Source organism: Passer montanus, unplaced genomic scaffold (assembly GCF_014805655.1).
Source record: "Passer montanus isolate IOZ18808 unplaced genomic scaffold, ASM1480565v1 scaffold11, whole genome shotgun sequence".
NCBI lineage: Eukaryota > Metazoa > Chordata > Aves > Passeriformes > Passeridae > Passer > Passer montanus.
The window spans coordinates 2,572,351-2,600,008 of record NW_024357613.1 but is presented as its reverse complement, the minus strand read 5'-3'; the positions used below and the strand labels follow the sequence as shown (position 1 = coordinate 2,600,008).

The 27,658-nt window shown below is 45.2% G+C and overlaps 1 protein-coding gene and 1 long non-coding RNA gene across 2 annotated transcripts in view; one reads left to right on the top strand and one right to left on the bottom strand.

Moving 5' to 3' along the window:
- Window positions 1-474: 474 nt before the first annotated feature.
- Window positions 475-27,658, top strand: part of FOXO3 (forkhead box O3) — an 89,008-nt gene continuing 61,824 nt past the window's right edge. The window contains exon 1 of the mRNA XM_039725463.1: window positions 475-1,164. Coding sequence (XP_039581397.1) covers window positions 580-1,164 — 585 coding nt within the window. The 5' untranslated portion in view covers window positions 475-579. The remainder of the gene's footprint in view (window positions 1,165-27,658) is intronic.
- LOC120510067 lies at window positions 4,036-11,283 on the bottom strand. Its single transcript, XR_005629412.1, has 2 exons — window positions 9,819-11,283; window positions 4,036-8,442 (listed from the first exon to the last, which is right to left on the bottom strand). It is a non-coding gene; the product is annotated as an uncharacterized LOC120510067 (long non-coding RNA).

Here is a 27,658-nt window from a genome sequence, read left to right as displayed (position 1 = left end):
GCGTAACCCAAAGGACCGCTCTCCCTGCCCTCCTGCCGACGGAGGGCGCGAAGGACCACCCCCCCAAAAGGCAAGCTATCTGCGGAAGCGGCGAGGAGCGAGCTCGGAGGCGCCGGGGGCGTGAGGGGGTCGTCTCCCGGCTGGATACAGCGCGGTTCCCGCTGGAGCTACTTCTGCATCCGCATGGAGTGAAACATAAACAAACGCACACACGCACCGCGGGAGCGGCCGCCGCTCCGCCGGCGCGGAGGGCAGCGCCGCGGGCACCTCCGGCACCGCCCGGCCCGTGCTGCCGCCCTGCGCGGCCGCTCCGGCTCCTAATCTGATTTTTTTTTTTTCCCCTCCCTCCCCTTCTCCCCCCGCCTCCCAGCTCCGGCGTGCGCATCGCCCGCGGGGAGCGGAGCTCGGGGCGCAGCGGAGAGCCGGCCAGCCCTTAGCGGAGCGCGGCATGCCCGCCCGGCAGCCCCCCGCCTGCTAGGCTCCCGTCGGCACCGAGGAGGCGGCGGAGGAGGAGCGGGGTCGGCGGCCGCCCGCCCGCCCCGTCGCAGCGCCCCGCAGCCGCCCGCGGGGGAGGCCAAGATGGCAGAGGCGTCGCCCCCCGCCCCGCTCTCGCCCCTGGACGTGGAGCTGGACCCCGAGTTCGAGCCGCAGAGCCGCCCCCGCTCCTGCACCTGGCCCCTGCAGAGGCCCGAGCTGCAGGCCAGCCCAGCCAAGCCCGCCGGCGAGTCGACCGCCGACGCCGCCTCCATGATCCCCGAGGAGGAGGACGACGAGGAGGAGGGGGGCGGCTCGGCCATGACCGTCGGCAGCGCGGCCCCTGCGGGCGGAGAAGCGGCGGCGGCGGCGACCACCGCCGTGCCGGAGGAGGCGGCGCGGCTGCTGGCCCCGCTGCCCGGCGGCGGCCCGGAGGGGCCGAGCCTCTCGCCGGGGGGAGCGGCGGCGGCAGGCGGCGGGGGGCTGAGCGGGGGCCCGGCGGCGGCGCCGAGGAAGTGCTCGTCGCGGCGCAACGCGTGGGGCAACCTCTCCTACGCCGACCTCATCACCCGCGCCATCGAGAGCTCCCCGGAGAAGCGCCTCACTCTCTCCCAGATCTACGACTGGATGGTCCGCTGCGTGCCCTACTTCAAGGACAAGGGCGACAGCAACAGCTCGGCCGGCTGGAAGGTGAGGCGGGATCCCGGGGCTGCGGCGCTCCCGCCGCGCCGCCCCGACGGGCGGGCTGCCCGCGGAGGATGCGGCCGCGGAGCGGGGTGCGGGCGGCTCGCCCCGACAGCTGCCCGCCGGGCGCTGGTGCTGGTCCTGGTGATGGTGGTCGCCCTGTCGGCTTTGCTTTTTTTTAAAGAGAGGGATTAAGGAAAGTTTTGTGTCTTTCCTGTTGCTGTGTACGGGCGGTGAGGGCTATTGACTCTGGGGGCAGAGTACACGCTGGAGCGGAGTTGGCTTTTGTGATGCACCAGCACATAAGCAGGGAAAGAGAGAGGGAGGGAGAGAAAGCAAAAAGAAAAATATTTATAAGGTGTGTGGGTTTTGTTTTGCCTTTTTTTTTTTTTTTTTTAAAGTTATGGTAACACCAGAGGTACCTCATGTTGGAAACGAGCAGAATTGCTTTCATGTATGGTCAGTCTGCGTCTCAAAGCTCAAATACAGAATGACTTTATTATTTTTGTCAAGGAAACCCCCAGTTTTTTGCCCATGTGTTCCTCAAAGGCAGTAGAGGGAAATTAGGGTTTTGACATTTCTTCATAAAGTTAATCAAAGCATGGAGTTACTGGCTGTTCAGCCCCTGGAATGCTTGGTTTGTGATTCCTGCGTTTCCAGTGTATGAGAGCACCGTCTACTGATAGCCCAGCATTTTCTGCCCAGCACTGCGACAGTGAGCAGCTAAGAGTACTACCGTTTTAATAAGTCGGGGGGAAAAAAAATCTGGTTTTGTGGCTTGTTTACTCAGCGCGTGCAAAAGCACGTTGCAGGCAGGCAGGGTTTTACCCTCAAGAAAGAGTCTTATAAGGCCTACCAGGAGCCAGAACTGCATGGAAAGCACATTTGAAGTGATTTCCAGAACTGCTTTTTTTTTTTTTTTTCTTCTCTTTTTCCTGTTCATCTGTCAGCGTCTGTTGGACGCCAGAATGTCACGTACTTGCAGCTGTACAGAAATGCAGGTGCTGCCTGACGCCGACGCTGTTTGCAGAAGGAAATCCCGGCAAGGTTCAGTTGCTGCTGGGGGCCGATACTAGCGGCATCTGACACTGAGTTTCTGTGTGGATGGCTGAAGGTGAATTTGCCAGCAAGTTCAATGCTTTTACAGAGAAATTAAATTTTCTCTTTGAATCTACCTAGGTTTGGACCAGGTGATAACTTTCAGTATACAGATTGGTCAGAAATACTGTATAGATGAAACATTTCTGGCAGTTTCTGTGCTAGCAGCCCTGTCTTGTATTTTGGTGCCTGAGCAGGACTTGCTGCTGGGAATTGAAGTGCAGCTGTATGATTTTTACCTTCCAAATGAAACAGGAGAGGAAGCATTTAGTTGACAGACTTGTCTCAGGCTGGGGAAAATACAAACACAAAGTTTATCTCTGGCGTAGCTAGTTGAAGACAAGGCTTTTAAAACCACACATTCTTTTTACAACATTTGTGTCTGTATTAGGTGTTGAATTTTGGTCTGACTTTACAAGTGTGACGCAGAGTGTGATAAAGGGTTACATTCCAGTGACAGCCTGTGCCTTCGTGAGTTGTTTGGTTTCACACAGAAGCAGTGGCTTTAGATGTCAGCTGTTATGACAAATCCAGCATTTTTATCTGGTACTTCGAATTTTCAGTAAATTCTCAGTATCTGATTCAAACGAAGATTTACCTAACAATGGGGCTGACACTGTTTTGAATTTGGTGGCAAAACTCCTTTTCACTTTTGCAGAAGCAGAATCTGGGCCATAATATGAAGTACTTACATTGATTAGTATCCTTAATACCGTCACAGTTTTTCTGACAATTTATACTGTTAATTTGATATTGATTCCTTTGCTGAGCAGCATTAACTGGTGCTTGGAGCTAATTAAAATGTTAAAAACTTGGATCCCTTGAGATTCTTCTGTTTTAATTTAGTTCAGAAGTTTCTCACAAGCCTTTAGGATGACCTTTCTCAGGAGATGCAGGCACACTGGTAGCAGCAAATTCTGCCTCTAATGATTGTGAGCACTCTCTGAAGTTCGGGTAAGGCGTTCGGTCGTGTTAACGGTGGGTGCAGTTGTGTGTGGGTGTAGGGGCATACTGGAAGGAGCAGAGGGGAGGTCAGGAGCCAATAATCTGCCAGGCATCTAAAACTGGAAAATACAATTCCTTAGCAAGGCTAGGATTTCTTTTTCAAGTGCGTACATATTGGTTGTGTGTGGGTGTAGGGGCATACTGGAAGGAGCAGAGGGGAGCTAATAGTCTGCCAGGCATCTGAAACTGGAAAATATAATTCCTTAGCAAGGCTAGGGTTTCTTTTTCAAGTGCGTGTATATTCAGAAGATGACTACTTCAATTTCTTGGCTGAAGAGTAGTTTAGTTTGTGCAGAGGCAACACTCTTACACGGGGACTCCATCTTAGTCTCCTGATGTTAAAACACATTATATCTTAATTATCATCTTTGTTTCCTTCACAGGTAATGAATACAACTCTTCAGGAACTAATGTCAGCTTTTCACATTAGACTTCTTCAGATTGCTAGTTACACCGAGACTTTAAATGAACAGAAGATAATTCTGTGTTAGAAGGCTTTCATCATAATTTAGAATATTTTTACACAGCTTAATTAATTGTTGAGGGCAGTAAACCCATTTAACAATATTCTGCTCTGCCACTGAGTGAGAAAATTGTTATTTTAAACAAAGGGAAAAAGATACCTTGGTCTTATTACCTTATGTATTATTATATATGAAATATTAATATGGTTTCCAGTGAGATGTGCCGAACACCATAATCCGTAAACATAGCCAGGATTATTCTCCTCAAACAATTATTTTAAGAGCTATAAATTAAAGTTACAACTATCACTTTTTTTTTTTTTTTTTCCTGCCTAGGGCATTAAAGCAGAAGTGAATATTTCAGATGTGGTTAGCAAGGCATATATTACGTTTCCGGTAATTCGGATAAGGTTTGCCCAATACACCCCCCAACAATCTCCTTTGCTTCCCCCACCCCCTGGCCCTGGTGGGACATTGGCTAACCTAATAGTGCCTGGAGCTGACTAGGGCAGCAGTGTACAGTGCAGTGCTGCAGAGGTGCCACGCTCCAGACATTCCTGTGTGCCATGGGCTGCCCCGGTTGGTGCAAACCCATACACTTCCAAACCACTGGAGGGGTTTTCCATGCATGTTCCGGTATCGGCTTCTGTCTTGAATACTTAGGAAAGGTTGGTATTATGTTCGTCATCACCGGAGGGGGGAACAGATCCGAGGGTGAGCTGGTTTCACCCTTGTGAAATTCACTGTGCCAGGCGACTGTTCCAGGTACTTCCACAGAGCTCCGTGATGACTAGATCTTTCCTCATTCAGGTATCTGTTACCCAATCGAAGTCCTGCAGTCACAAAACTACTGTGCTGACTTAAAAACCAAGTTTTATCTCGCAGGTATTTAAGGTGAAGCACTCACTTCCCTCAATAATCTTGAAATAGGAAACTGGAAAACCTTTTGATTCGTGTATGTAGTAGAGGTGCCCAGTTTCGCTACAGCTTAAGTAATTCCATACCTCTTCCCACAATGTTATTTTGTAATTTCTTGCAGCACTATCTTGTGAAACAGTCTTTTCTACATGGAAAGTACACTAGGGGGACTATTTTCCTCTTTGTTAAGTGATATGGCAAGACTGTGAATCTCGTCCTTTATACAGAGATACCAGCAAATCCCAAATTTAAATGTAGCTGATTTGCTTTGAATTGTTTTTCATATCAGAAGCCTATTCTGTTTTCCACCTGTTGTATTCATCTTCCTCATAGAAGATAAACACTAGCTGCTGGGGTATTTACTTTGATGGAGAGGTTTTTGTAAACTTAGTACATTTCTTAGCATGTCTCATTGGCCAGTATGTACCAAAGGGCTGCAGTCCCATCAGTGTAGCAAATGCATGAGTCTCTTCTCTAATTACTGAGACTTGAAAAGGCTTGAGAAATTTGCCAGTGATGTAGACAGATGTCTAAATCTGTTAGCCAGATGCTGATAACGCAAGATGTGTCGGACTCTTTTTATCATCTTCTTGCAAAGATGTGAGGAGGAAGTAACACTACTCTCTTTCTTCTTACTTCTCCTTCCTCGGATTGACACACAATGTCTTTATCAGGAGTGGCAACGTAGAACTGGAGTCTGTGTCAGTTCCTTTTTTTTCCTCTATTGACCTATAAACTTCTTTTCTATTTCTTTAAAAGTTCTGTTTCCCAATTAACTGCTAGCAGGAATATTTTTTCAGCCTTCTATTATATTTTTTATAATATATTTTTGTGTTGCCTTATTCATCTCTGCAGAAGGGTTCGAGTTACAAGCTGCAGCCTGATTATTTTAAGTTTTGACCTACCAAGGAGAGCATGGATTTAAGCACGTGAATGGATCCTTGGGACTTCACTGGGATTACTTGTGTGCTTAAACTTGCTGCTTAAGCATCTTACCTGATCAAAGCCTTACTATGTTGTGCTTTAACAAAATACTCAGAAACATTTGTAAGTGACTTTTGTGCTGAGCAGTGTAAAGAGATGTGTGGTTCCAGTGGTTGAAACCACTAGATAACAAATGTCTTGCATCAAAGAGGAGTATACTGGAGTAGCACAATAACAAATGACTTTTTAAACTTTCCGGTAGAAACCATGTGCAGATATTAGCACATATTGTTATTTCATATCTGTAATGTACATTAGAGATCTCACTTTTCCCCAGCTCATGCAGGCAGGTGACAGCTGTTAGAGCAGAGACAGACCAAGTAAGTAGCTCTCTCAGAATCACTCACATTGTTGGGTCCCCAGTGTGACAGTGAGGAGCACCTCTGCTGAAGGACTTGTTAAATGCAGACATAAACACATCACCTTGGTGAATGTCTTCAGCTGGTAAGAATCACAGGCTCTGCTAAACTCAACTTTTGATGTGAATGGGAAACTTCCAATCAATGGTGATATGGTATTGCTGGATAGTTATCACTGCCAGGTAGACCTGTATGATAAAAGGTGTAATCAATGTCCCTCCATGGTTCAGAGTGAGAAGGTTACCTAAAACAGTCATGCAGCTATTGTCATTGCCTATAATAGATTTATTAGTGTCAATATTTGTACATATTTAAAATTTGAGCATATTTAAAATAGGAAGCTTGAGAGTCAGAGGTTGGCTTCTACTCTTACCTGTGTGTTTGAAAGTACACAGTTAATGCCAGTGAAAATTAAATCCACCTTAGTGGCAGCTATATCTGATGTATTGTACTGGCTTGGACAAACACTGTTTGAGACTGTGAGGCTGGGAAGGAGAAATGTCCTGGCAGTTCTGCCCTGGGACATCCTGCCTCTGCTTGGTGTTGTCCTGGTGAAATGAGCAGTGTTTTACACTCGAGGCCATTTTGTATTCGGGTCATTTTGGTGGTGCTACACTACTTTGCTGTAATCCTGGGAGATTAGGGGAGGCTGGGCACGTGCTGGTGCATTTAGAAAGGCGAGTGATTAGGGTTGGCGGTGTGGTTTTGTGAAAGCTCTTTGTGCTGATGTGGACAAAGTAGCAGCCCAGAGTGGAAGGTGGGCAGCTCTGGGGCAGCCCCCCTGCACCCTCCTGCAGCGGCTGGGTGGGTTTCTGCCAGCTCGCCGGGAGTGGACGGGATGAACAGCTGTGAAACCACCCCGGAAAACTACGGTGGGTGTGCTGGTTTCAAAGGGAGCCGAGGGGATTGCCTTGGAGATAGGGAAAACTGAGGATAAGCAGCCAAAGCATTTCTCTAGGTGGCAGCCTCCTAAAGGTGCCCTGCTAGATTTTGGCAGCCAGCTATTTTGCGTGGAAGTATGGAAAATCTTTTGTGAGGATTGTTTCTTATTTGCAATGCAATTAAAGTCAGTCTTGGTGTAGTGGCGAATTGCCAAAGGAGAAACTGAAAGTGTTTCCTAATGCAAGTTGCTACTTAGACTAAAGTCTCAGCATGTTCTTATTTCTCTCCCACTTTTTAAGAAAGCCTTACTACTTTGTCTGTCACAGAAAATGTGCCCAAGGGCAGCGTTACAAAATGGCAATATTAGTTTGCATTGGAGGCAAGGGGCCCTCCTCGTTTGGAGGTACTGTGCCTGGAGAAGGGCAAGCTCTGAACATCCATTCGTTCCCCTTGCCATGGAAAACTGCGGTTCTCAAATTGGCTCTGGAAAGGGGCACAGCTTGGCCAGGCCCTGGAACAGAAGGTGCGTCCAGGTCCTGCACATAGTGACAATCCCGATAAAGGCCTGGCCGATAGCAGCACTCAGGGAGCTGCAGGGTTTTTTGATGTGGCTTTTCTTGGGACTGACAATATGTGCATAGCACAGCGGTTCAGGAGCAAAATGAAGTGTTCGAGTAATGTGCATAGTCACGCAGTTTTCTGTACTGCTGGCTCAGCACACCATGAGTTAAGTGAAGATTATGCTTAACCTTTTATTTGCTCTTCTTTTTGTGCTTCTACAAACTTAGGCTGTTCTGTTACAATTTCCTGAGCATTGCCACACACCAAGCTTGGAAAATGAGGTGCATTTAGCCAATTTATGGCCTGACATATGTTAATTAACATTAATTACCTGCTTGAATAGTCCATTTAGCACTTATTATTAAAAAGTGGCTTGTCTACAGAAGGGGATTTTCCTTCAGAGTGAGATGTTTTGTTCTAACTTGCTTCAGATGAAGTCAGGTTGGGGTATCCTGTGGCTGTACCACCTTCCTGATGTTCTAGTTGTGTGTGTGTGGGATACAGTTGTACCACTGATAGGCACCAGCTCCTTACCCGTGTGTATTTGGCATTTATTTGACAACAGCTTAGCTTCCCATGCAAACTAGCATATTTTCAAGCATTTTCTGCTAGTCATGGGTACAGCTCTTGCTCGTCTGCTTGAGGCAGCAGAGAAGGAGCCGTGCGTCTCAGCCTGCTAGGAACTGCAGGGGTATCTGCAGTCCTGTGGTGATGTGATTTCAGCCCCTTTGGGGTGAAGGAGTAGGAAAAGCTCATGTATGCCAGGCTGGAGAGGGGATGTAGGAGTTTCTGGGGCACACCATGGTGCCTTGCAGGGAGGTCATCTTCTGCTCTGTATGGAGGAGGATGATGGACCTTAGGGCTCCTGCAGCCTTTGAGAGCAGGCCTGTGCTGGAGTGGAGCGTAATCTCCAACAACAGCAGGAGTCTTGCTGTATTCTTCAACTACATTACCCAAGTTATCTCCTGGGCAGTGTGTTGGGTAAGGCTTGTCACAGATCATCGATCTAGAACCTGTGAGGGGATTAAGAACCAGAGAGGACTTGTTCCATTTCCAAATACCAATATTAAAAAAAAAAAAACCCCAAAAACCCCTGTGCCTCAATTCCCCATATCTCATTCCTGTCTTGGGAGACTCCAGGGACATTATGTCCTACTTCACCTTCTCCATCCTTCCCACTTGTAACACCAGCAGGAGGCTTGCATGTTGCACTTCCATGGGAGGTGGAGGGCTGGCTTGTAGCTGGCAGTTTTGGTTGGGGATACAGTGAGGAGTTGATTAGTCTACAGGACTGGTGAAAAGCAATGCCAGCGCAGTGTGAGGAGTGGGAACAAGTGAGTGATTGCATCAGTGCTCTGCCTCATCCCTGGTGTGAAAGAGCAAGGGAACTGCCTTCCAGTAGGGCTAGGGAAGAGCACTGCATTGTGCCAGAGTGGTTTCTCCTGCTGGTGTGCTTGGCTGTGAGGTCCAGGAGGAGCCCCTCTTGCCCTGCAAAGCCAGAGTCCTTTCTTTGGGCCACCCACCTTGCACATTTGCTCAAGGATTGATATTGTTTTGCAGGGAATTTGAGGGATTTTGGGAGTTATTAGCCCTGATATGTGTTAATAACTGTGTGTGTCCTACCTGGACTTTGCTTACTGGGGCAATTCTCTTTATCTGTATGCTGGTACCTATTAAAAATAAAGGCTATTTAAATACTTTTTCAAATACCTTCTTAAGATTTCACAGACAGAGAAATGCCCTTCTGTGTATTTGTGCTAGTAAAGAAATGCCTTGTAAAAATTAGCTCTTATAACAGATTTGTGCTAACAAATTAAATGGATTGCTTGCTCTATCACAACATGCTACATACTTTAGACCTGAATTATAGAATGCTGGGTTTCACATGAAAATGTGTATTTGGCAGGGTATTATTTTTCTTTTCTTTATAATTTTTCCCCAATGGCGAAGTTTCCACTCTCTGCATGTAAAGAGAGGTGTGAGGATGGTGCATGCTGGTACAGAAGGGTAGAGGCAGCCCACGAACCACTGTTGGAGGAACTGGTGGAGGAAGGACCACTGGAAGAAAGGACGATGCCGTGTGGTGCTGACATCTTGTTGTTAGGGCTCTGCAGCGTGTGCCTCCAGTTTTGGGGGTCAGGAGGCTGTGGGCGCAGGCTGTGCAGCCTGGGGCTGCTGTGCACCTGCGTGCTGCCCGTGGTCAGGTGCATTTCCATGGGGTGAGTCACTGCATCACGCCACTGCTGCGTCCCTTCACCCACTGCCCGTGCCGACGTGAAGGGTGGGTCCGTGCTGACGTCTCCACGCCAAAACCCAGTTGAGAGCTCTGGAATGAGGGCAGGAGGGAGGAGTGCTGCCAAAGAAGCCATTTTTGTCCTTTGACACCTACCTCTCAGGCTGCCTTCATGCTCGCTGTTGTGCTGAGGGTCTGCCTGGGGGCTCCTCATAAGCCAGCCCTCAGCCTTGCAGTGTCTTCAGGCCAGCCTGACTCCCCAGCCCTGGCCTTCCAGTTCTTTGTCTCTCTCTAGGGAGCAGCGGAGGCCATGGCACTCCCAGGACTGTGATCAGTGGGTGGGACTCAGTGCTAGGAAAGTGTTTCCAGCAGGTTTGCTGGCTCCTGAGCCACGTGAGCAGAAAAGGGCAGGTCTGGGCTGCTTGCCAGGACTTGAACTGGGAGGTAACATCTGCTTATCCCAGCCCTAGAGGAGTGGGAGACAGCAGATAAGTCGGAAGACTGATGAGGACAGACTGCTGTGGGATTATAGATAGAGGAACACCCAACAACATCAGGATGTGTCTGCTGGGGCTTTGCTCTGCGTCCTGGCTGCTGCGACTGCTCGGTGGGGAGTGGGAATGAAGAAGAGTTTTCATGGATTTAGGTTTATGGCAGTGCAACTTTCATGGGTAGATGAAGTAAAGAGGGCAGGTCTGAGTCTCGTCCCTGCTGAAGGCCGTGTCAAGGCAGGAGCACCCATTTGCATTAGTGCTAGACAGACTCAAGCCACCAGTGCCAAAATCCTGGTTGCAGCTGAGCCTGAGCTCTTGTGAGCACTGAGTATGACCAGGGAGCATTAGTAACAGTGTTGTGCTTAAGTAAACAAAGCTTTGTTTAAGAATGTATTAATTACCGAGAAATATCTAATACAAGCTGCTTTCCTAGTCTAGACAGGCAGCACCTCTGACTGTCGAGACCATTTGCCCTTATAACTTAGTGTTTTCTCATGCTGTATCATGTTGGTTTATATGCTTTTTCCAAAATAGGATGCAGAAGAATAAATATATTATTCTAAAGATATAATTTTAGGACATGGGCCAAACTCCAGGGCCATATTTGTTTTGTCTAGAATGTGCACTGAATTGTCTTGATATGTACTCACATAGCAGTGCATTTAAATCCTGCTTTATCTGGGATTTTTTCTCTTTATGCTATCTCTTCAAACACCTATTGCAGCTCTCCAAAGACACATTGTGACCAAGGTTAACCCCACTTTCTTACTTGAAATTTGCAGTGTAAACATACCTTTAAATGTGAGGCTTAATCCAGATCAAAAGTTTCCGACTTTGTGTGAACCCCAATCTTGTGTAAATATATTTGCTAATACTTCATGGAGGATTTACCAGTTTCACGTATTAAGTTCTAGATATGCTTTAGTAAATAAAATTTGGCATCTGACAAGTGAGAGCAGTGCTCAAGAAAGAATGTCTTATTGTGAGTGTTTCACAGGCTCTCACATTATCACCACTTTTGCTGACTGGTTTTGTGCAGAGAGCAGTGATGTGGTTTCCTGAAAGCCTATAACTTACTGTTTGTTCTGCACAACTGCTCTGGACCTTGACTAATTTTCAGAGAATGTTTTTTTTCAGGAATTCGTACAAGAAGGTGACGCCAGTTCAAGTCGTGTCCTGAGATGCTTGTAAGCTGAGACATGTGGAGCTGCTGTCTCTGTTTTTGTGCAACATGATCTATTGTGCATGAGAGTTTCACTGTATGGGGGAACTCAAAACCGTTTGTGTGAGATGTCAGGTTTCAGAGTGAATGGTGCTTCTTTAAGTATGCATCAAGACCTACAATGGGAGGCTGCTGACCCTTCTATGCCTTTGTAGGACAAGAACATTGGCACTGATAATGATGCTGCCACTGAGGAGCTGTAAAAACTCTGAAGCATTTTTTGAATTCGAAGCCTCAGCCTAGTATAAGTGGGCTACATCTAAAACCTTCGATTTGCAAATGGAAGTCAAGTCAGAGCTCTGCATGAACTGGGCCAGAGGTTTCCAGCCTAGTTTGTGCAGCAGCCAAAAGCTCCGACCTCGTATTATGTTCATCATGATGTTGACAGTGTGATTTTCACTTCCCATGGCATGTTGAGATTTATTTCTTGCCCCAGTGCTCTTGCATCCTGATTCATGCACGGCAAAAATACTTCTCATTAAATGTGCTAGAAGGTTTGCATGCTTGGGGTAGGAGAGAAATCTTTTATGAGGAACTGTACTATGTAAAGCTGTGGGGAAGGGAGCTATAGTGCTTAGGAAGGTATTTGAAAATCAATAGTGAGGCCATTTTCCATACAAAGAAGAGGGGAAGCGTGTAGTCCATAAGGTAGTGGCATACGGGACTGGGAGGAGGAAGGATTCTCTGAGCTAGCAGTAGGATGTAAATCAACCTGATGGATGTTCATAGACATCTGATGTCTACTGGGCCTAGTGGGGTAGCTCAAAGCAGGTGGAAGAAGCATATTGTTTACCTAATTAGAAACATAAATAAAATCTTTCCAACATTCTTCTAAATTAAAATGCATTTGAAGCATATGTCAGACTTCTCACATCCAGGAAAGATCTCTTAAAGCCCCGTTGTTCCTCATGGAGGCTGTTTCTAGCCCACATTCTGCAGGGCTCTGCCAGGTAACAAGTGTTCTTGGTTGGAAGGTGGAGTGGGATGTGCATTAGCAGCTGGAGGATGCTGGGGTTCTTCCCCGAGTGCACCTGTACTCCTTTTTAATCAGAGGGAAAAGGCCTATTGTTTGAGATGATAACCCAGGAAATTGGAATAACAAAAGAAAATTATCATTGTTGAAATAATTGAAGACAAGATTTTACCTTTGTATTTATTGAGGAGTCGGTGATGGTGGGAAGCAGGGCCTGGGCTGCACTGCAGTCAGAGCAGCTTCATCTCTCCAGTGTATTTTAGACACCAAGGAGACAAAGATGATGCTAATTGCAAGAGAAACTACTTAACTGCTTTGTATTATGTGTGGAATGAAGGGGGAATAACGCCGATTGAACGACCTATTTTGACTTTCTCAGTGTAATCTGTTTAATGTTTTAGTCTTTTTCTGGACAGTGAATTATAATTTTATCAAATCCTCCTGGAAATTAATATGTTGCTGGGCAAAGTTATTTCATCCTCGCAGTTTTAACTGCAAAGTTACATCTTGCTGTTTAATTTTGTGGCAGGAGTTTTCTCTTCTAGCTGGAAAGGGCTTTTGCCATGCAACACAGCAACAGTAGTACTTTTTGTTTTATACAAAATAGGGACCTGTCAGGAGGAATATAAAATAGGGCACTGAAGTAGTCTAATTTAGAAGGAGAAAGGGCATAAATCTCCACCTCTCTCTGATGACAGAAGGCCAAAGTACAGCAGAAATGTTTCCCTGCTTGTAAAATGCCAGATGCCAAATGTAAAATACCAGAGAGGTTGTGCTGTTAAAGGCACAGTTGTATCTAGCCTCCTTATTAGTTTTTCAGCCTTATTTTCAGTATGTAAGGGGGTTCTTAGACAATGAAGCAGCTCTGTTAGGGTCTTCTCAGCTTATTGTGCAGTTACAGAAATTATTTGCTGTTTTGGACCAGTGTCAGGCAGAATAATACTGAATAAGTCCCAGATGAATGTGGGTGGTGAAAGGAGAAAAATAATTTCAAATAAAGAGGGGCATTATCAGCTGAGCAGCCAGTGTTGATCCTATGGTGCTGAAAAATGAAAGCAGGAAAAAGGCACTTTTTTATGAAGAATGGAAATTTTAGCTGAAAGTCTGTTCTGACCAGAGTTTGGTATTCTACCTAAAACTTGCAGCAAATTAGTATTGGTGTAGCGGTGCTGTGAAGCACTGAGAGGGAGAACAGAAGTAGGAACTCCAAAAGTAGAAGCCTCCATAACTTGAGAGAATCTTCAGATTCCCTGTCCATTTTGGACAACATGACCTGTAGTGTCACTTGCAGCTGCTGGATCCAAGAGTATAAATAGTGAAAAGAACACTGATTTGGCCAGGATGAAATGTTCATTTTGGGTTTTTCCAACAGCTGTGTCAGGACTTAACCCTGGCAAAAGCTTCTCACGTGTCATTTCTGTTCAGGCTTGTACTAAGCATGTCGAATGACAATGTTCTCTAATTGAAAGTAAGAAAAGAGGAAAAAAGTAGTAAATTGGGAAATTGTGTATATTTGGTATCTTCTCAGCCTGAAGGAAAAACACTGCTTGAATTGTATGATAGCAGTTGTTTGAGAAATTAAGTATGGATTTCCTTCAATTGTAGTTGAATCATGACATCTTACTAAATTTACCCAGCTTTGAGTGCCTGCTTTCTGGTTTTACATTTTTGTTGGTGGCTGTTGGTTATGTTTGGTTTTTAAAAAAAAAAAAAATTAAAACTTTTCATTGCACAGAGGTGGTATTTTCCTTATTTTTTGCAAGAAATTGTATCAGGTATCAGACTACAAAGTCTACTAGGTGATTACAGACTTGTGGGGGTCAGCAGCTTTCTCCCTAGAAGTGAGTGGGTGGGTTTGAGCAATGCCAGTGATGGGTTCTCCCTATTTTCTAGGAGCTGCCAGGGAGCTTTTGCATGGTTTGACCACACACTGTAGATCACTGGAGTATCTCTGTGGATAGTTCTCACTGTTCAGTAAAGGGCCAAGCAGAAGTACCATATAAGAGCATTCTTTATTTACCCAAAAATCTACACTGAAAAAAAGTATCAATATAAAAGTCAAGTGCTTGGGAAGTACAAAATGTCAGAAATAAAGTTGCCTCTAACACTTGAAATTACTTCTCATGCCGGCTATGACGCTGTTATTAGTAAGGAGCTCACGGGCTCTATCCACCCCCGCTCTCCTTGGTGGGCTGGATCCTTCAAGGGGTGCTCAGGGTTTCAGCTCATCCCCTGTGCTCTCTGTGTGGGCCCTGTGCCATTGCTGTTGCACTTGGCTCTGAGTAAAGAACTACGCCCTTCCGGCTGTACGTGTCTGTCTCTTTTGCCTCCTCAGTATCCATAGGCTTCCCTGACAAGCAGTGTCCCAGCACCAGATGTTCTCCCTTCCCCAAGTTCCTTGCTATGTTCTCTCATCCCAGTCTCTTTTTTTCTGTGATTCCCTTACTCCATGCATCCCTCCTTCCTTTTCCTGTGACCTTCCCCACCTCTGCCCACCACCACTGGTTTTCATATCTGTTCTGCTTGACAAGCTTGTCTGGGGTTTTTTGTCCAGCTCCCCATTCCACATTTCCCCCTTGCCTCAGGAGTGTGTATTTCCTGTATCTTGCTTGCCTATCCTGGACCACTTATCCTGTTTCTAATTCCAGTTTCAGTTCAGGTTTGCAAAGTTATTAGTGCTGAGGAACAAACAGGGTTTTATAGTAGGAAGTGTTGGACAATACAAGGTGTAGGTGGGGCTCACAGCACCACCTATAATTTAGAACACTGTTTATATTTTTAACTGATCCACCCTTAGGTAAGCAGTCCTGGTGCTGTCAATGTGCAAATCCTTAGTCATTGGGATAATCCTGTTCCTTCTGCCGATACTGGGTACTGAGAGGTTGCTCATTGGTGTAAGAGATGGAGGGTCCTGTCTCAGAGAGACTTGGATGTCTTACTTATCTCTGGCCTGACCTAGACACCAAACAGCATCTGAGATTCTGTAGTTCACAGGGCTACTGAGCTGTCCCTAAAGTATTTCATGGTATAGGTAGTAATTGCTCTTATTTCTATGGTGAGGGGTGTTCCTTTTTCCTTCCTTATCTGTGAAAAGAGAGGAGACATTCAAGTTCCTCATTGGAAAAACAGAAGCCTTGAAAGTGTACAGTCCATAGTCATAGCATATTCTGTGTCCTCCAGTAAGGACCCTCTGAGTTGATGAATAGATACAGACTTGAAAATATAATGATATAGCTGACCTTTTCTAATATCGCTTCATGGTTTCTTGTACCTTCTGCCTCTGGTGCTGACTTCATGCCTGGTCTTTAATGGTTCTGGTAAAATGTCTTCACATCTAGGGAAGCTGATGGCAGTGGTTTTGTTATCAGAATTAGATTGAGAAACTCATACTGAATTGTGGTGCTAGCTAGAGCAAGTCATTTATTGGTGTGAATAACCCTGTATTGACCTGTTAAAGAGCTTGGGCATGGCGTGTGTCATCTGTGAGTCTCTTGCTCCTTCATGATAAAAGTTCAAAACTTTAATCAGGTTAACAGGGTGTCCTGTCCTCTTTCCATTGCAATAAAGTGTACGCAAGCACACATTGCAACAAACAGTGCAAAGGCAAATCTAGCACACCCTGCTTTTTCCCCTGCAGTTTGTTCTCTGCCACTGCTCCCCGAGCCACTCTGGCAGGGTGGTTGGCTGAGGGATTTACTTGTGGTGGCTGATGCCTTTCAGGTGCAGTGCTTCAGTTTGCCAGGCTATTGATAATGGCTGTTTAGACACAGCTCTCTGGATCATGACGTATGGGGATTTTCTGATGGTTGTGGTGACCTTGGGGGGAGAATTAGAGTGGATGTAATGTTCCCAAGAATTGGAGGCACCTGTGCCATTGCACTGGTGCACATTGCTGAATCAATTACTAGCATTGGTAGGATTTTGCTTTAGGGGAACCTCACAGCTATATCACAGTCTTGTTATTAGTAGCATATTGTTAATTTGTTTTAATGCAGAGCCAGATATTTGCAGGGAGAAGGAACCTCAGTAGTTGGTTTCTGTAAAGTATTTTCCCTATATGCAGCACTGTTGCAGTGTATACCTCAGCACTCTTTCTCACTTTAGTTTTTAGGAAATTTTTATTTGCTCCTGTGTGGAAATAAATTTGGTATAAGACCATCATAATCAGGTGAAGAATTGGAGCATGGTGTCCCTACCTCTTCCAAAGCCATTGATGACAACTAAAACTCTCAGCATGAATATTTTCTAACTTTTTTGTAATGTGTCACTTTGGTGACCCAGTCTACTGTGGCGTGGGCCCCTGGTGAGCTTTTGCAGAAAGCCTTCCCAGTGAGCCTGTGCAGCCCTTGAACGAAATCCATCTCACCAGCCTCTCTTGCACCCATTGCTGTAAGTTTACTGTGTTTGTAATTGATTGTCAAAGTGCTGCATTTAATTCAAGGGCTGGTAGAGTTTTCCTCGAAATGCCTGTGTAGTGTTAAGCCAGTTAGGAGTTACAAATGTAAATATGTTTACAGAGAAAAGAGGAATGCGTGAAAGCTGGCATTGCCTAGACAGCCAAAAGCAGTGTGATTTTCTGCTAGAGGGACACTGAAAATGTAGGTTGCCGGTGTGCTTCCAGAAGTAAATCCCAACCAGAAGCGCTCGCAGTCCCTGCCTTCAAATGCACTGCCCATCTGCTGTAGCTGCTGAGGCAGCATGGGGGAGAGGGCTCAGGAGTCCGTGGGCATCTTTGTGGAGTTTTGTAGGGAAGCTTGAAATGCCAGAGGGAAGCGTTGGCTGTGTCTGAAGGGCTCCTTGTTTTCGATTTTCCCAGGCAGGAGCAGTACAGCTGGCAATAAAGTGACTCCTGCCGCCGGTGTTTCATAACTGAAAGTTCAGCATTTTTCACGAGCTGTCTTCTTTGGGGTTGTGAGCGCGGGCACACGCACACCCCTCGCACACCCCCCGCACGCCCCCCCAGCACATTGTTTACTTCCTCTGTAAGTTCTGGGACATTCAGTACTAAGGAGCATGATACGCTTGCATAAACACCCCAGCCAGATTTATCTCTCAAGCCTATCTTTCCTTTCCCATCTTGGAAAGTGATTAATCTGCAGCACACATTTTGTTCTTTGATTGCAGGGCATTATTCTGTAATCATTTACAGTTTTGCAGAGCCGTAGCTCTGGCTCGGTGGAGCATTTCTGTCATGTAGCCCGTGCTGTCGGCTGAAGCTTTAGCTGCGTAATGCAGAGGGAGTGTTACCCTGTGTCTCTGTGCCATGTTAAAACTGCTTGCTATTTACTTTGCCTGGTTTCTGCACATTCAGAAACATTCAAATGCACACATTTAAAGTGCAGGTAAGCGTCTGCAGCAGCACATGCTGAGGACTGGTTTGTAGGTTTAGGGACAGCTTCAGTACTGCAGCATGCTGGCTGCCAGCTGAGGTTTTCCTTTGCATTTATGGAGAGTAGAGGAGTTTAAGTAACTTCTGTTTTCCATGCTGCTGGTCATCTCTTGAAACCTGCATCAGTTAGAAATGGGCTATTAATGTAGATAAAAGAATTGTACATATTTCTTAGTGTCTGTGAAAAGACTGAAGTTGAATCAGAAAATCTGTCCTGTCTGTACTGCACTGAGGCTTCTCCATGTGCCCTTTGTGTATTTTGTTTGTTTGCTAGTGTGCAAGGAAAGGAGATGGAAGAGGTAACAACCTTGAATTAACATTTTGTGGGTTTTAGATAAGGCTGTTGAGCAGAGTTTTGTTTGATGCAACTCTCCGTGCTGTAAACCTCTTGTTTCAGTAGAAAGACATGAAAAGTAGGTAAAAAAATTCAAAGAAAACCATGTTACTTTGTGTTCTGACATTGTGGTAATTTTCTTCTTTGCAAAAGAAATGTGCACCTTTTTGGCCTACAAAGGCCCTGAAGTGGATGTGCCTGGTCATCACCCGTGCCAATAAGCATCTTTTTCCAAAGTCTCTCAGAGATCTGGCCCACAGCACATCACATAAAGCATTTTTCTGTCACCTTATGACAAACCAAAGTCCTATAGTTGCAAGACAGAGACCACAACAGCGATGCATTGCATGCAGATACCAGGAAAAACTGAAGGCCTTGCAGGTACAGCATGTCTGTTAAATGAAATATCCAGAGGATCCCACTGAGATTCCAGGAAAGTTTTGTGTATTTTGCTGCTGAGAAGTCAAGACAAAAAAAAATCTTCCAACAGCCTTCCTTGTCAGTCTGATCTTGAGGGCAGGACAAAGAAAGGGGGTTTTCTCTGACTGCAAGTCCAGCAGTTGTTTTAAATGGACAGGTGTCAAGAAGAGTACCCTGCTCTGCCTTGGGGATCTGACAGTCCCAGACCAGGGAGAGCAGCAGCTTCACTCCTCCAGCAATGGGGTTTGGAGCAGGAAGAATAGGCAGCACAGACCAGTAGTAGTGAGGTATTTCAGTTTAAACTCCTGTCCCCTGATTTCTGATGTATAGGAGTGTCTTGAACATCTGGTCACAAATGTCATTTTCCCATCCTAGAATTGTAAATACCTGAATTCTAAATAAAAGGGACTATAAAAGCAAGGAGAAGGAGGGCTAAGGATCTTTGGAAGCAGCAGCTGTTTAGGGAAACTACCAAATTGTGTAAGGAAAGGACAGATTCAGAGTGTGTGCATGTATGAAGGTATCCAACTCCTTGGGTTGTGCTAAAACCTGGGATTAAGGTTCAGTTGGTGCAGCCAATTTTAAGCACTGGTAAGTGAGGGTAGGTCCCTCCAAACAGGAGGCAGAGTGGAGTGCAGTGCAGCCTTGAAGTGCAGCCTTGCAGCACTAGTGCCTTTTGGCATGGCTTGTAGGCCCAGCTTCAGGACCACTGTGAGCTTCCTTTTACTGCACTTGGATACATGCCACAGGGTCATGGAGTCAGGGTTCAGCTTTGCTCACCCCAAATCCCTTATCACCTCAAAATGATTTGTAACAGTTGTATTTGTTTGTCTTTAACAGCGAGAGATGAACCCCTTTAATCTCTGTTGTTTATGTTGCTGTTTATACAGAGTACAGCTGCCCACAGAAAGATTTCTAGGACGTACTGGGTTCAGTACAAAGGAGCTTCACACTGAAAACTTAAGGCCCCATTCCATAAGGCAGAAAGGAGCCTTTGCCTCAGTGTGGGTTAATTCTTTAATAGTCAGCTGAGTAGGCAGGATGATCATGGACAAGGAATGAGGCTGGTCAACTATGTCCAGAGTAACATTTCAGGGAGTAGGAGGGGTTTTGCTTGGCTCTCTAGAAGCATCAGAGCTAATGTCATGCTGAAGTTACGAATCATGCAAAAGCTTTGGGAGGTAAAGAAGTTTTGGGCTTCAACTCATTAAATTATGGAAGAATACATGCACTGAAAGCAAGTTCCTCTTGAGTGGAACACATGCCTCTAAGAAAGGATTTGGATAAGAGCCAGGTGCTGAGAACATCTGTTGGAACATCCCAACCACTTACAGAGCTTCTGCTTGGAGCACAGTAAAAACTTAGTGTACTAAGCTCCTGTGTACAGCCTCCTCTGCACTGTAACTGCAGTGCTAATGCTTTACCTCCCCTCTTGCCTGGTGCAAGGGGGGATGAAAACAAGGTATGTTTGCTTTTCCAATGCATGTGGGCGAGTTTAGAAGGTGATGCTGTGTATTTCAATGCTCCTCTTCCAGATGCAGAGGAACCACTGGCGCTTTTTCTTGCATCATATCAGCAGACAACCCCTGAACCATGGAAGTGTCCCAGAAGGGTAGAAAAGTGTGCTAAATTGCATGCCACCATTTCATCCTATTTCAGTGCAACTGAAAAGCTTGTGTGGTGTTCTTTACCCAAAAAGTTTGTTTTTAGACAGAGTAAGATCCACCATTGCTAAGTGCTGCTCTTGTGCACCTGCACAATTTTTGACAGTGATGGCTGCACTTGGGGCAGATCTTTAGAGAGGACTTGGGCTGTACAAGCCCTAGGAACGTATGTTACAAACCCAGCAGAGACTGGAATGGGCAGTGGTGGTATCTGAGGGACCAGCAGATGACAAGCAGCTCCTCTTTACCACCACCCCCTAGCTAATTGCTGACTTTCAGTCCTTTCTTTTCCCTAATCTGTGAGGCATCAGAGATAAGTCCTGCTTATAGGTCACCCACAAGGGAAACTGGACATTAAATTCTAAACTTCTAACCGGGCTAACATTTTACTTCTTTATTGCATGCTAGAGGCTAGCTCTGGTTTTGAAAGCACCTCCTGTGCAGAGTCAAACAGGGCTCAGGGAAAGGAAATGAAATCAGAAATGGAGAAAAGTTATTTTAATCATAAATAGCTGTGGTAGGAAGGTAGATGTTTGTATGTGCAATAGTACAGTACCTACTGTGTGTATTTTAGGAGAACCTGAGAATAGCAGCTGTGCTGAAATACTTGACAGTGAAGTCAAATATAGTTTAGGTTAAAAAAAAAAAAAAATTGGCTGGGGAGGGTGGATTTGCAGCGTGAAGCCTGTCGGTGTTATCTCTGCCGCGTGGCACAGAACAGCCTGTGACTCTGGCACTTGTTTGTGGACGCGCAGTTCCCGTAATGGGATACGTCCCACTCCTATCACTGTGGTATTGTGCCTGGGTGAATGCTCCCCACTTCCCAAATTTCCCCAAGAGCCACAGCTGGATGACAGCTTTGTTTCTCCAAAGGCTGTCTTTTCCGAAGTGTTGCTGGTTTTGCAGCCATTGGACCTGTTGAGCTTTAAATCTATAGAGCTCAGAAGAAGCAAAGCTGCAGGCACTAAAACTAGAGCTCTTGCTAATGTGCCAAGGTCAAAAGGATCAAAACCTAAATTAAACTTGTCCCTGAAATTTGGCCGTGGATCACAAATTCAGGAAGTTGTACATGAAAATCGGTCTGGACACTATTTTTTTCTTAAGAGTCCTTTAGCTAAAAATAATGTATTGCGCTATAGTTATAAATAATACGGGCTTTTTTTTTTCTTCCCCTGTCTAATTAAATTGTTACTCTTGCCACAACGAAAGGAAAGGGAAAAGATAATAACATGAATCTGGTTGAACAAGTACGTAGCTTGCAGGTTTCAGCTAGAGTGTTTGCAGCTGCAGACGAGGCTGAACCCTGTGCTCATGCGTTTAATTGTCAAAATGAAAAGAGGGTGCTCTGGAGGGATCAGCAGTGTTTTCTATATGCCCATCGTTTGGGAACCTTTTTGAAAGCTCACACAAAGTGAGACCCACACGAAGTGGGTTTTTCCTACACTGTCAAAATACAGAAAAAACGAATTTTTATTTTATGGTGGTGTGGGTTTTTTTTGTTTTTTTTTTTTTTTTTTTTTTTTTTTGCTGGTAACTGAGTGGATTTTGTAAAATTGTGGTTGAACTATATGGTAGGATGTTTTGATGGACTGTGGTGTCCTACTAAAATGACAAATAGTGGCTACAGATAGCTCTGCCATTATACAGTGTGACACTTGGGCAGGTTTGCTGTGGGTAAGTAGTGGATAAAGCTGGATAAATGAACTTTTCTGCATATTGGTTATGGCATTGAGGCGCTCTTTGAAAGCCATGTGGGCAACCTGGCTGCTGAACAGTAATGAAGGCCAGCAGCCTGGTGAGAGTACTTACCACAGCTATTGCTGCTGCTGTGTTTACTCCAGGAAAGTTTTGTGTATTTTGCTGCCGAGATTTGTCAGTGACTTCTGGGGCCTTTTAGCAGTGTTCAGGTTTGTGGTGAATTGTAGATGTTATTGGATAGACTATCTAACTCACTTGCTTCAGGGAGGGCAACGATAATGGCCAGTGAAAGCAGTAATCCCAGGAGCCTAAGGGACAACGACAGGCAATAACGTGGCTGCCAAAGTTTAAGCTTAATCACGACATCTTTCGGCTGGTGAGAATGTTATTTTCCTCAAATAAGGCCATGCTGAAGGAGAAAGAAAGATCCTACAAAGTAGAGAAGCTGGGCACAGGCTCAGGGATTTATTGCACTGAAATTTGCTGTCACTTAAAAAAAAGGGAAAAAAAAAAAGCAGTGAGGCAGCTGCGTTATTTCACTGGCAGTGATGCAATGCCGGTGACACACCAGGACGGGAGGGGCCAGCACGTTCTGTGACAGCACAGCATGTACATGGTGTCACCCGAGAGTGCCCCACCAGCCAACAGATCCAACCAAGTGCCAGCACGTCGTCTAGGGCTTCATTTTCAAGCCAATATTTATACACAACAGCTGGAAGTATGTTTTTGGAAGTAACGCACCGTGACTGCACATGTTCAATTTCCAAAACACTCCCTTTTGCCCCTCCTATATTCTGTGCTTTAGGGGCTTTTAGACTTTTTTCCTAAATTTATTTTATTGCAGTGCAGTCAAGACATTTACTAATTTTTCATTCACTTTTAGACTGCTCTAAAAGACTGAAAATCTCACAGGAAAACACTATGCTCTGAAAGACTGTAAACAGCAGAAATCTTGGTATTAATGTTTACTGCATCGTCCTGAAGATTTCTGCTGCCCCCAAAAGTTAGTGATGGCACAATCAAAAAAGAATATTGTAATATTGAAAGGAAAGATCCAAAAAGAAGAAACTTAAGCATTTTTTAAAGAAAAAATGCAAAAGGGGTGAGGTAGAAAGATGCTGGTATATTAAGTGTGTGTGTGTGTGTTTGGTTAAGGAATTGAATGGGTAGCAAATACTTTTCCATGTGTGTGGAAAATATGAGTTGGCTTTTGCAATAGCATTTTATGGGAAGAAAGATCAAGGGTTCAGGAGCTGAAATACTTATTCATAAAATGTAGGGAGCAAAGACAAGCTACTTGTTGTGCTTCTGCCCATTTGCTGTAAGTCCAATCTAGCTGAATCATTTCTAGGAATGGAGTGGGTAACTGGATTTCCAGCTCCTCTCTGTCCTTGGCTCCTCTCCTGCATGGCTGCTCGTGATTAGTACTTGTTGTATTGAGCTTTGTGAAGGGCATGTTCCTGTCCACTGCATTGCTAAAGTTTCAACCACCTTAGGATCTATGCACAGTCCACTTGAAACTGGATTAAAACAGTCAACTTGTTTCACAGTGGTTTTTTAACAGCTGTCAGACAGAAGCTGACCTTGGTAGGATTTTGGTCTGATGCTGGGGAAATGAAAGGGCCTTCCCCATCACTGGTCCATTGCCACACTTTGTGGGTGGTTTCTGACAAAATCAAACCCAACCCAAACATTTCCCCTGGTGTTTGAGGTCTTCCGAAAGGCTGAAGACGGATGATCTGCCACGTGAAGCCAAGCTTGCTGCAGGTGTAGCTTTTATTTGTTCAGTGAATGTGATTTTTTACTTGTGTATCTGAAGAAATTTGGTGTTAAGATGCACAGACTGCTTGCCTGAAGGTTTTTGCTGTCTACTCCCTGCACAATGCCCAGATGATCTGAGCTCCACTCAGCTGCCAGGGTGTGCAGATAGGTGTGTGCCAGGTCAGCACAGCAACCTGGGCTCGGCCCCTGCACAGTCCCGTGCTTGCCTTTGTTTAACCTGGCACCTTCCCAGCTCACCTGAGACATCACTGTGTGCCTCAGGGTGCTGTGGCTCTGCAAGGCTGTGCCGCACAGGGTGGTGGTTTTCCCCTCTTTCCAGTAAGTGTAAGGGGAGGGGGAATTAAAACAGCTGTTCACAACATTTTTAAGAACTTCTGAGAGCCTCTGTGTTTTCCATGGGTTTCAGGATAGGTTGATGCTGTATATGAAGGCTGAAGCTTGTCTGCCTGTCAGGAGGCAGAGGGGCTGAGGTGGTGCCACACAGGGTGAATTTGGTTAGGAAAAGCTGCTGTGGTTATCTTGGTGATGAATAGAAACCCTTTTGGTTGTTAACCAGTGAATTTTAGTATTCTGTGTTTTTGAACTTCAGTTCTGAAGAAGGCACAATTTGGAGCTTGTGATCTTTTCATCCCAAAAGAAGGAAGTGTTTTTAGTGGTGGTCTTGATCCAAAGTGCAAATTGATTTTCAGCAGCAAGTGAAGTAGCTTCCTAGACAAAAAGGGTTCTAGGTAAGACTGTCACCTCTGCATCCTGCAGTTTCTGTGCATTTAATGAATGTCTTGTGAGGGCTAAAAAAATTCATTAAAAGCAGTTTGTTTACCTAAAGAGAATCTGTGTGAAAATGCTATTTCTGAAAGAATTCAAAACCCTCTAATGATTTAGTGGGGAGGAAGGAAAGTTTTTCGTTTTAATGTTAAGCATGATTCCCTTTCACCCCTGGCTTTTCTAGCTGTGCACCCATTTGTGTGTGTGCACTTGTGTGGTTATCAGCCCATGTGTGGTTCCAGGTCCCTTGAGGCAGCAGCCTTTCCCTGCCTAATGCCTCTGAAAGGGCTCTGCAGAGCCAGAAAGATCCTGAGGATTTGCAGTTACCACCCTGTTTTTAATACAAGGCCCCGCTGCTGCAGGGCTGTGCCAGGTCAGAGACTGCTCTGCTGCTTTGGAGCAGCTGTGGTACCTTGGGGGTGACCCTGCTGCCCGTGGCTGTTGGGGAGGATGCTGCCAGGCAGAGCAGCTTTAGTTGGGATGCTGCCAACTTTCCATCTCCTCTGGTGGGGTCTCCCCACTTCTGCTAGGGAGAAGCAAAAGAAAAGGATCTGTACTCCCAGTGTGCTGTTGCAAACACAAATAGGGGCATAGAGAGGGCCCTATGTAGTGCTCCATTGTGGTGGTGTATGAAATATCCACCCCCATTATCAGTTCCATAGGCACTTCCTTCCCTTGCTGGCTAACCCTCTCATACAGGTGTAGGTTCAGCAAGGTTAGGGGGGCACTCAGGCTGAGAATCTGTCTGTCTCTTGCTACAGTGGGGTTGAATTTTAAGAAGGAGATGATGGTCAGTCTTTAGGGTGTGAGGAGAGAGGCATCTTGGGCTGGCACACTCCCTATGCAGTTCTTGTGAGGCCAAGTTTCTTCTTCAAAGCCAAGAAAATACTTCTTACTGCTCACCATGGTGAACTTGAATCCTTCCCTGTTTAAAACTTGAATTAGTGTTAAAATTGGCCAAATCAATGGCAGAATGTTTAAGATGGCAAAATGATAACTGGTGTCTGCTATCTCTTTCTTTTTCATGGGCAGGGGTGCCCCACCCTGAGCTGCCAGGAGAGCCTGGCCCCCTGTGTGAAACATATCAGTGCTGCTATGCTGGAGTTAGGGTGGTTTCTTAGGCCATGGATGCTGTGTCCACCAGGACTTCTGTAGACATTTGGGGGATCCATTGGTGGAGACTTCCCCATCATCCTCAGGACTCCCATTATCCTGTGAGGAGATGTCTGAGTCAGGAACTAGAGAGCCAGAAAGGGAAGAGCGTAAATGCATGTGATATTTCAATCTGATAGCATGTCTGTGTTTAAATACATTTTGGCTGCAAGAACTTGTCTTTCATACCTCATGCTGTCATTTAAAGAAATAAATAGCAAGAGATGGGACTGAATTGTTTTTTAAGTATCTTAAAGCTAGCCAAGATATAGATGTTTCCAAGACCTCTGGCAAAAAGAAATGAAATTGTTTTAATCTAGTGTATTAAGAGGATCAGAGGCAACCTGCCTTTAGGAACCTTCCGCCTTTTCTTCCCCAACCACCTGGGGAAAGCAAGCCTCTTTCTTTAGGAATAAATAGTTCTTTACAGTGCTGGGACATGGTTGTCCAGCCTTCCTATCTTTGCCGCCTCCAGTCAGTACTTTACTCAGGGAGTTGTGTTTATTCTTTTCAGGCCGAGTGTTCATTTCAAATTAGTGCTGTGTTTCCACATAGAGTCAACTCAGATCCTTTGTTATTATCTATAATACGTGAAGCAATTAAGGTTGTTCAGTATTTTGCAAGATGAGCAAAATCCAAAGATGTTCCCCTCTCTTCCACATTGTGCAAGTGGTTTCGCTCAGAAGAGGCTGCACGTTTTGGGAGCTTTTCTGTCTTCCTTGCATGTTGGGCCAGCAAAATTTTAATCCTAAAGGTTGTGAGGCAACTGCCTATGTGCTGCTGGAAGTGTTGCCAGGTATGGGATGATCCTACCAGGCTGTTTGAAGGTGGAGGATGGTGACATGGCCTGGTGGGGTGTGATTTACGGCTGTCCTCCCTCAGGTGGGGGGTACCAGGCACAATCAAAGCCCTGTGACCCAAAGGCTCTGTTCATTGCAGAGTGCAGGCAGGTAACTCAAAAACCTGAATGCTTCCTTTGCAAGATCTTAAAAATTTCATTCTGTTGTAGGCAGTTAAGTGTACTCAGAGCAAACAAACTACAGACTGGGCGTTTTCTGTGTTGTTTTCCTGTAGCAAATATTAGAGGGTTGCAGTTATCACGGGATCACTGTTTTTGTCAGGATACTTTTCAGCTGCTTCTCCGTACCAGGATGAAGATGTATTGATAATTATATTGGTGCATAATATGCTGGGTGAACTAATTCCTGCTCAACAGAAATAATTTCAGAATTCATATTGAGTTGGATGGTTTTGACAACAGTTTTGTAATCCTTTGCTTATTTTAGGATACTTTTCAGCTGCTTCTCCGTACCAGGATGAAGATGTATTGATAATTATACTGGTGCATAATATACTAGGTAAACTAATTCCTGCTCAACAAAAATAATTTGAGAATTCATACAGTTTTGTAATACTTTGATTATTTTATGTACTTCTCAGTGGTTAGGTTTATTTACCTTCCAGTAGCCTCTCTCTTTTCTTTGTCTTCAGAGATTATTTTTGTGGGAGGTTGTTTTATTAGCCCAGTGTGTGTGGTGGCCATAGTTTGCTACCCAACAGCAGTTACTTGGATTCTAAGCAGGAAAAAAAGAAAATTAATTTGAAATTTCATACTTGTCATTTTTATTTTATCTGAATACAGCTGCAGGATTATGCCAGAGAAGTCTTATACATAGCTAATATTTAATATATTTTTGCTTTAATGCAAGATGTTCTTCTGTGTCTTCTGACTCAGAAAGGAGGGAATGAAAGTTGACTTAATGTCATTATGTGACATCAGTTTTGGACTACAACTCTGTTTTTTCACAGAAGAGTGAAAAGTTCTTAAGGAACACTGTGAACAACTTTCCCAGACAATAAAAGTACATACTGAGATTTTTCATTTAGCGCACTTAGGCATCATTTTACAAACTCTTGCTTTAGCATGATGATTGCTCCTTCAGAGTCAATGTGGCTGGGGATGAGGAGTGGTTTAGGCTGTGCTTTAAGGGTGTTAAACACCTTCCCAAAAGCCTCCTCTTCTCGAGACAGGAAGGAGCAAGATGAGAGGACATCACTGGGACATGGGGCACTTTTGCAACTGAGCCGGACATGTCTGTGTGC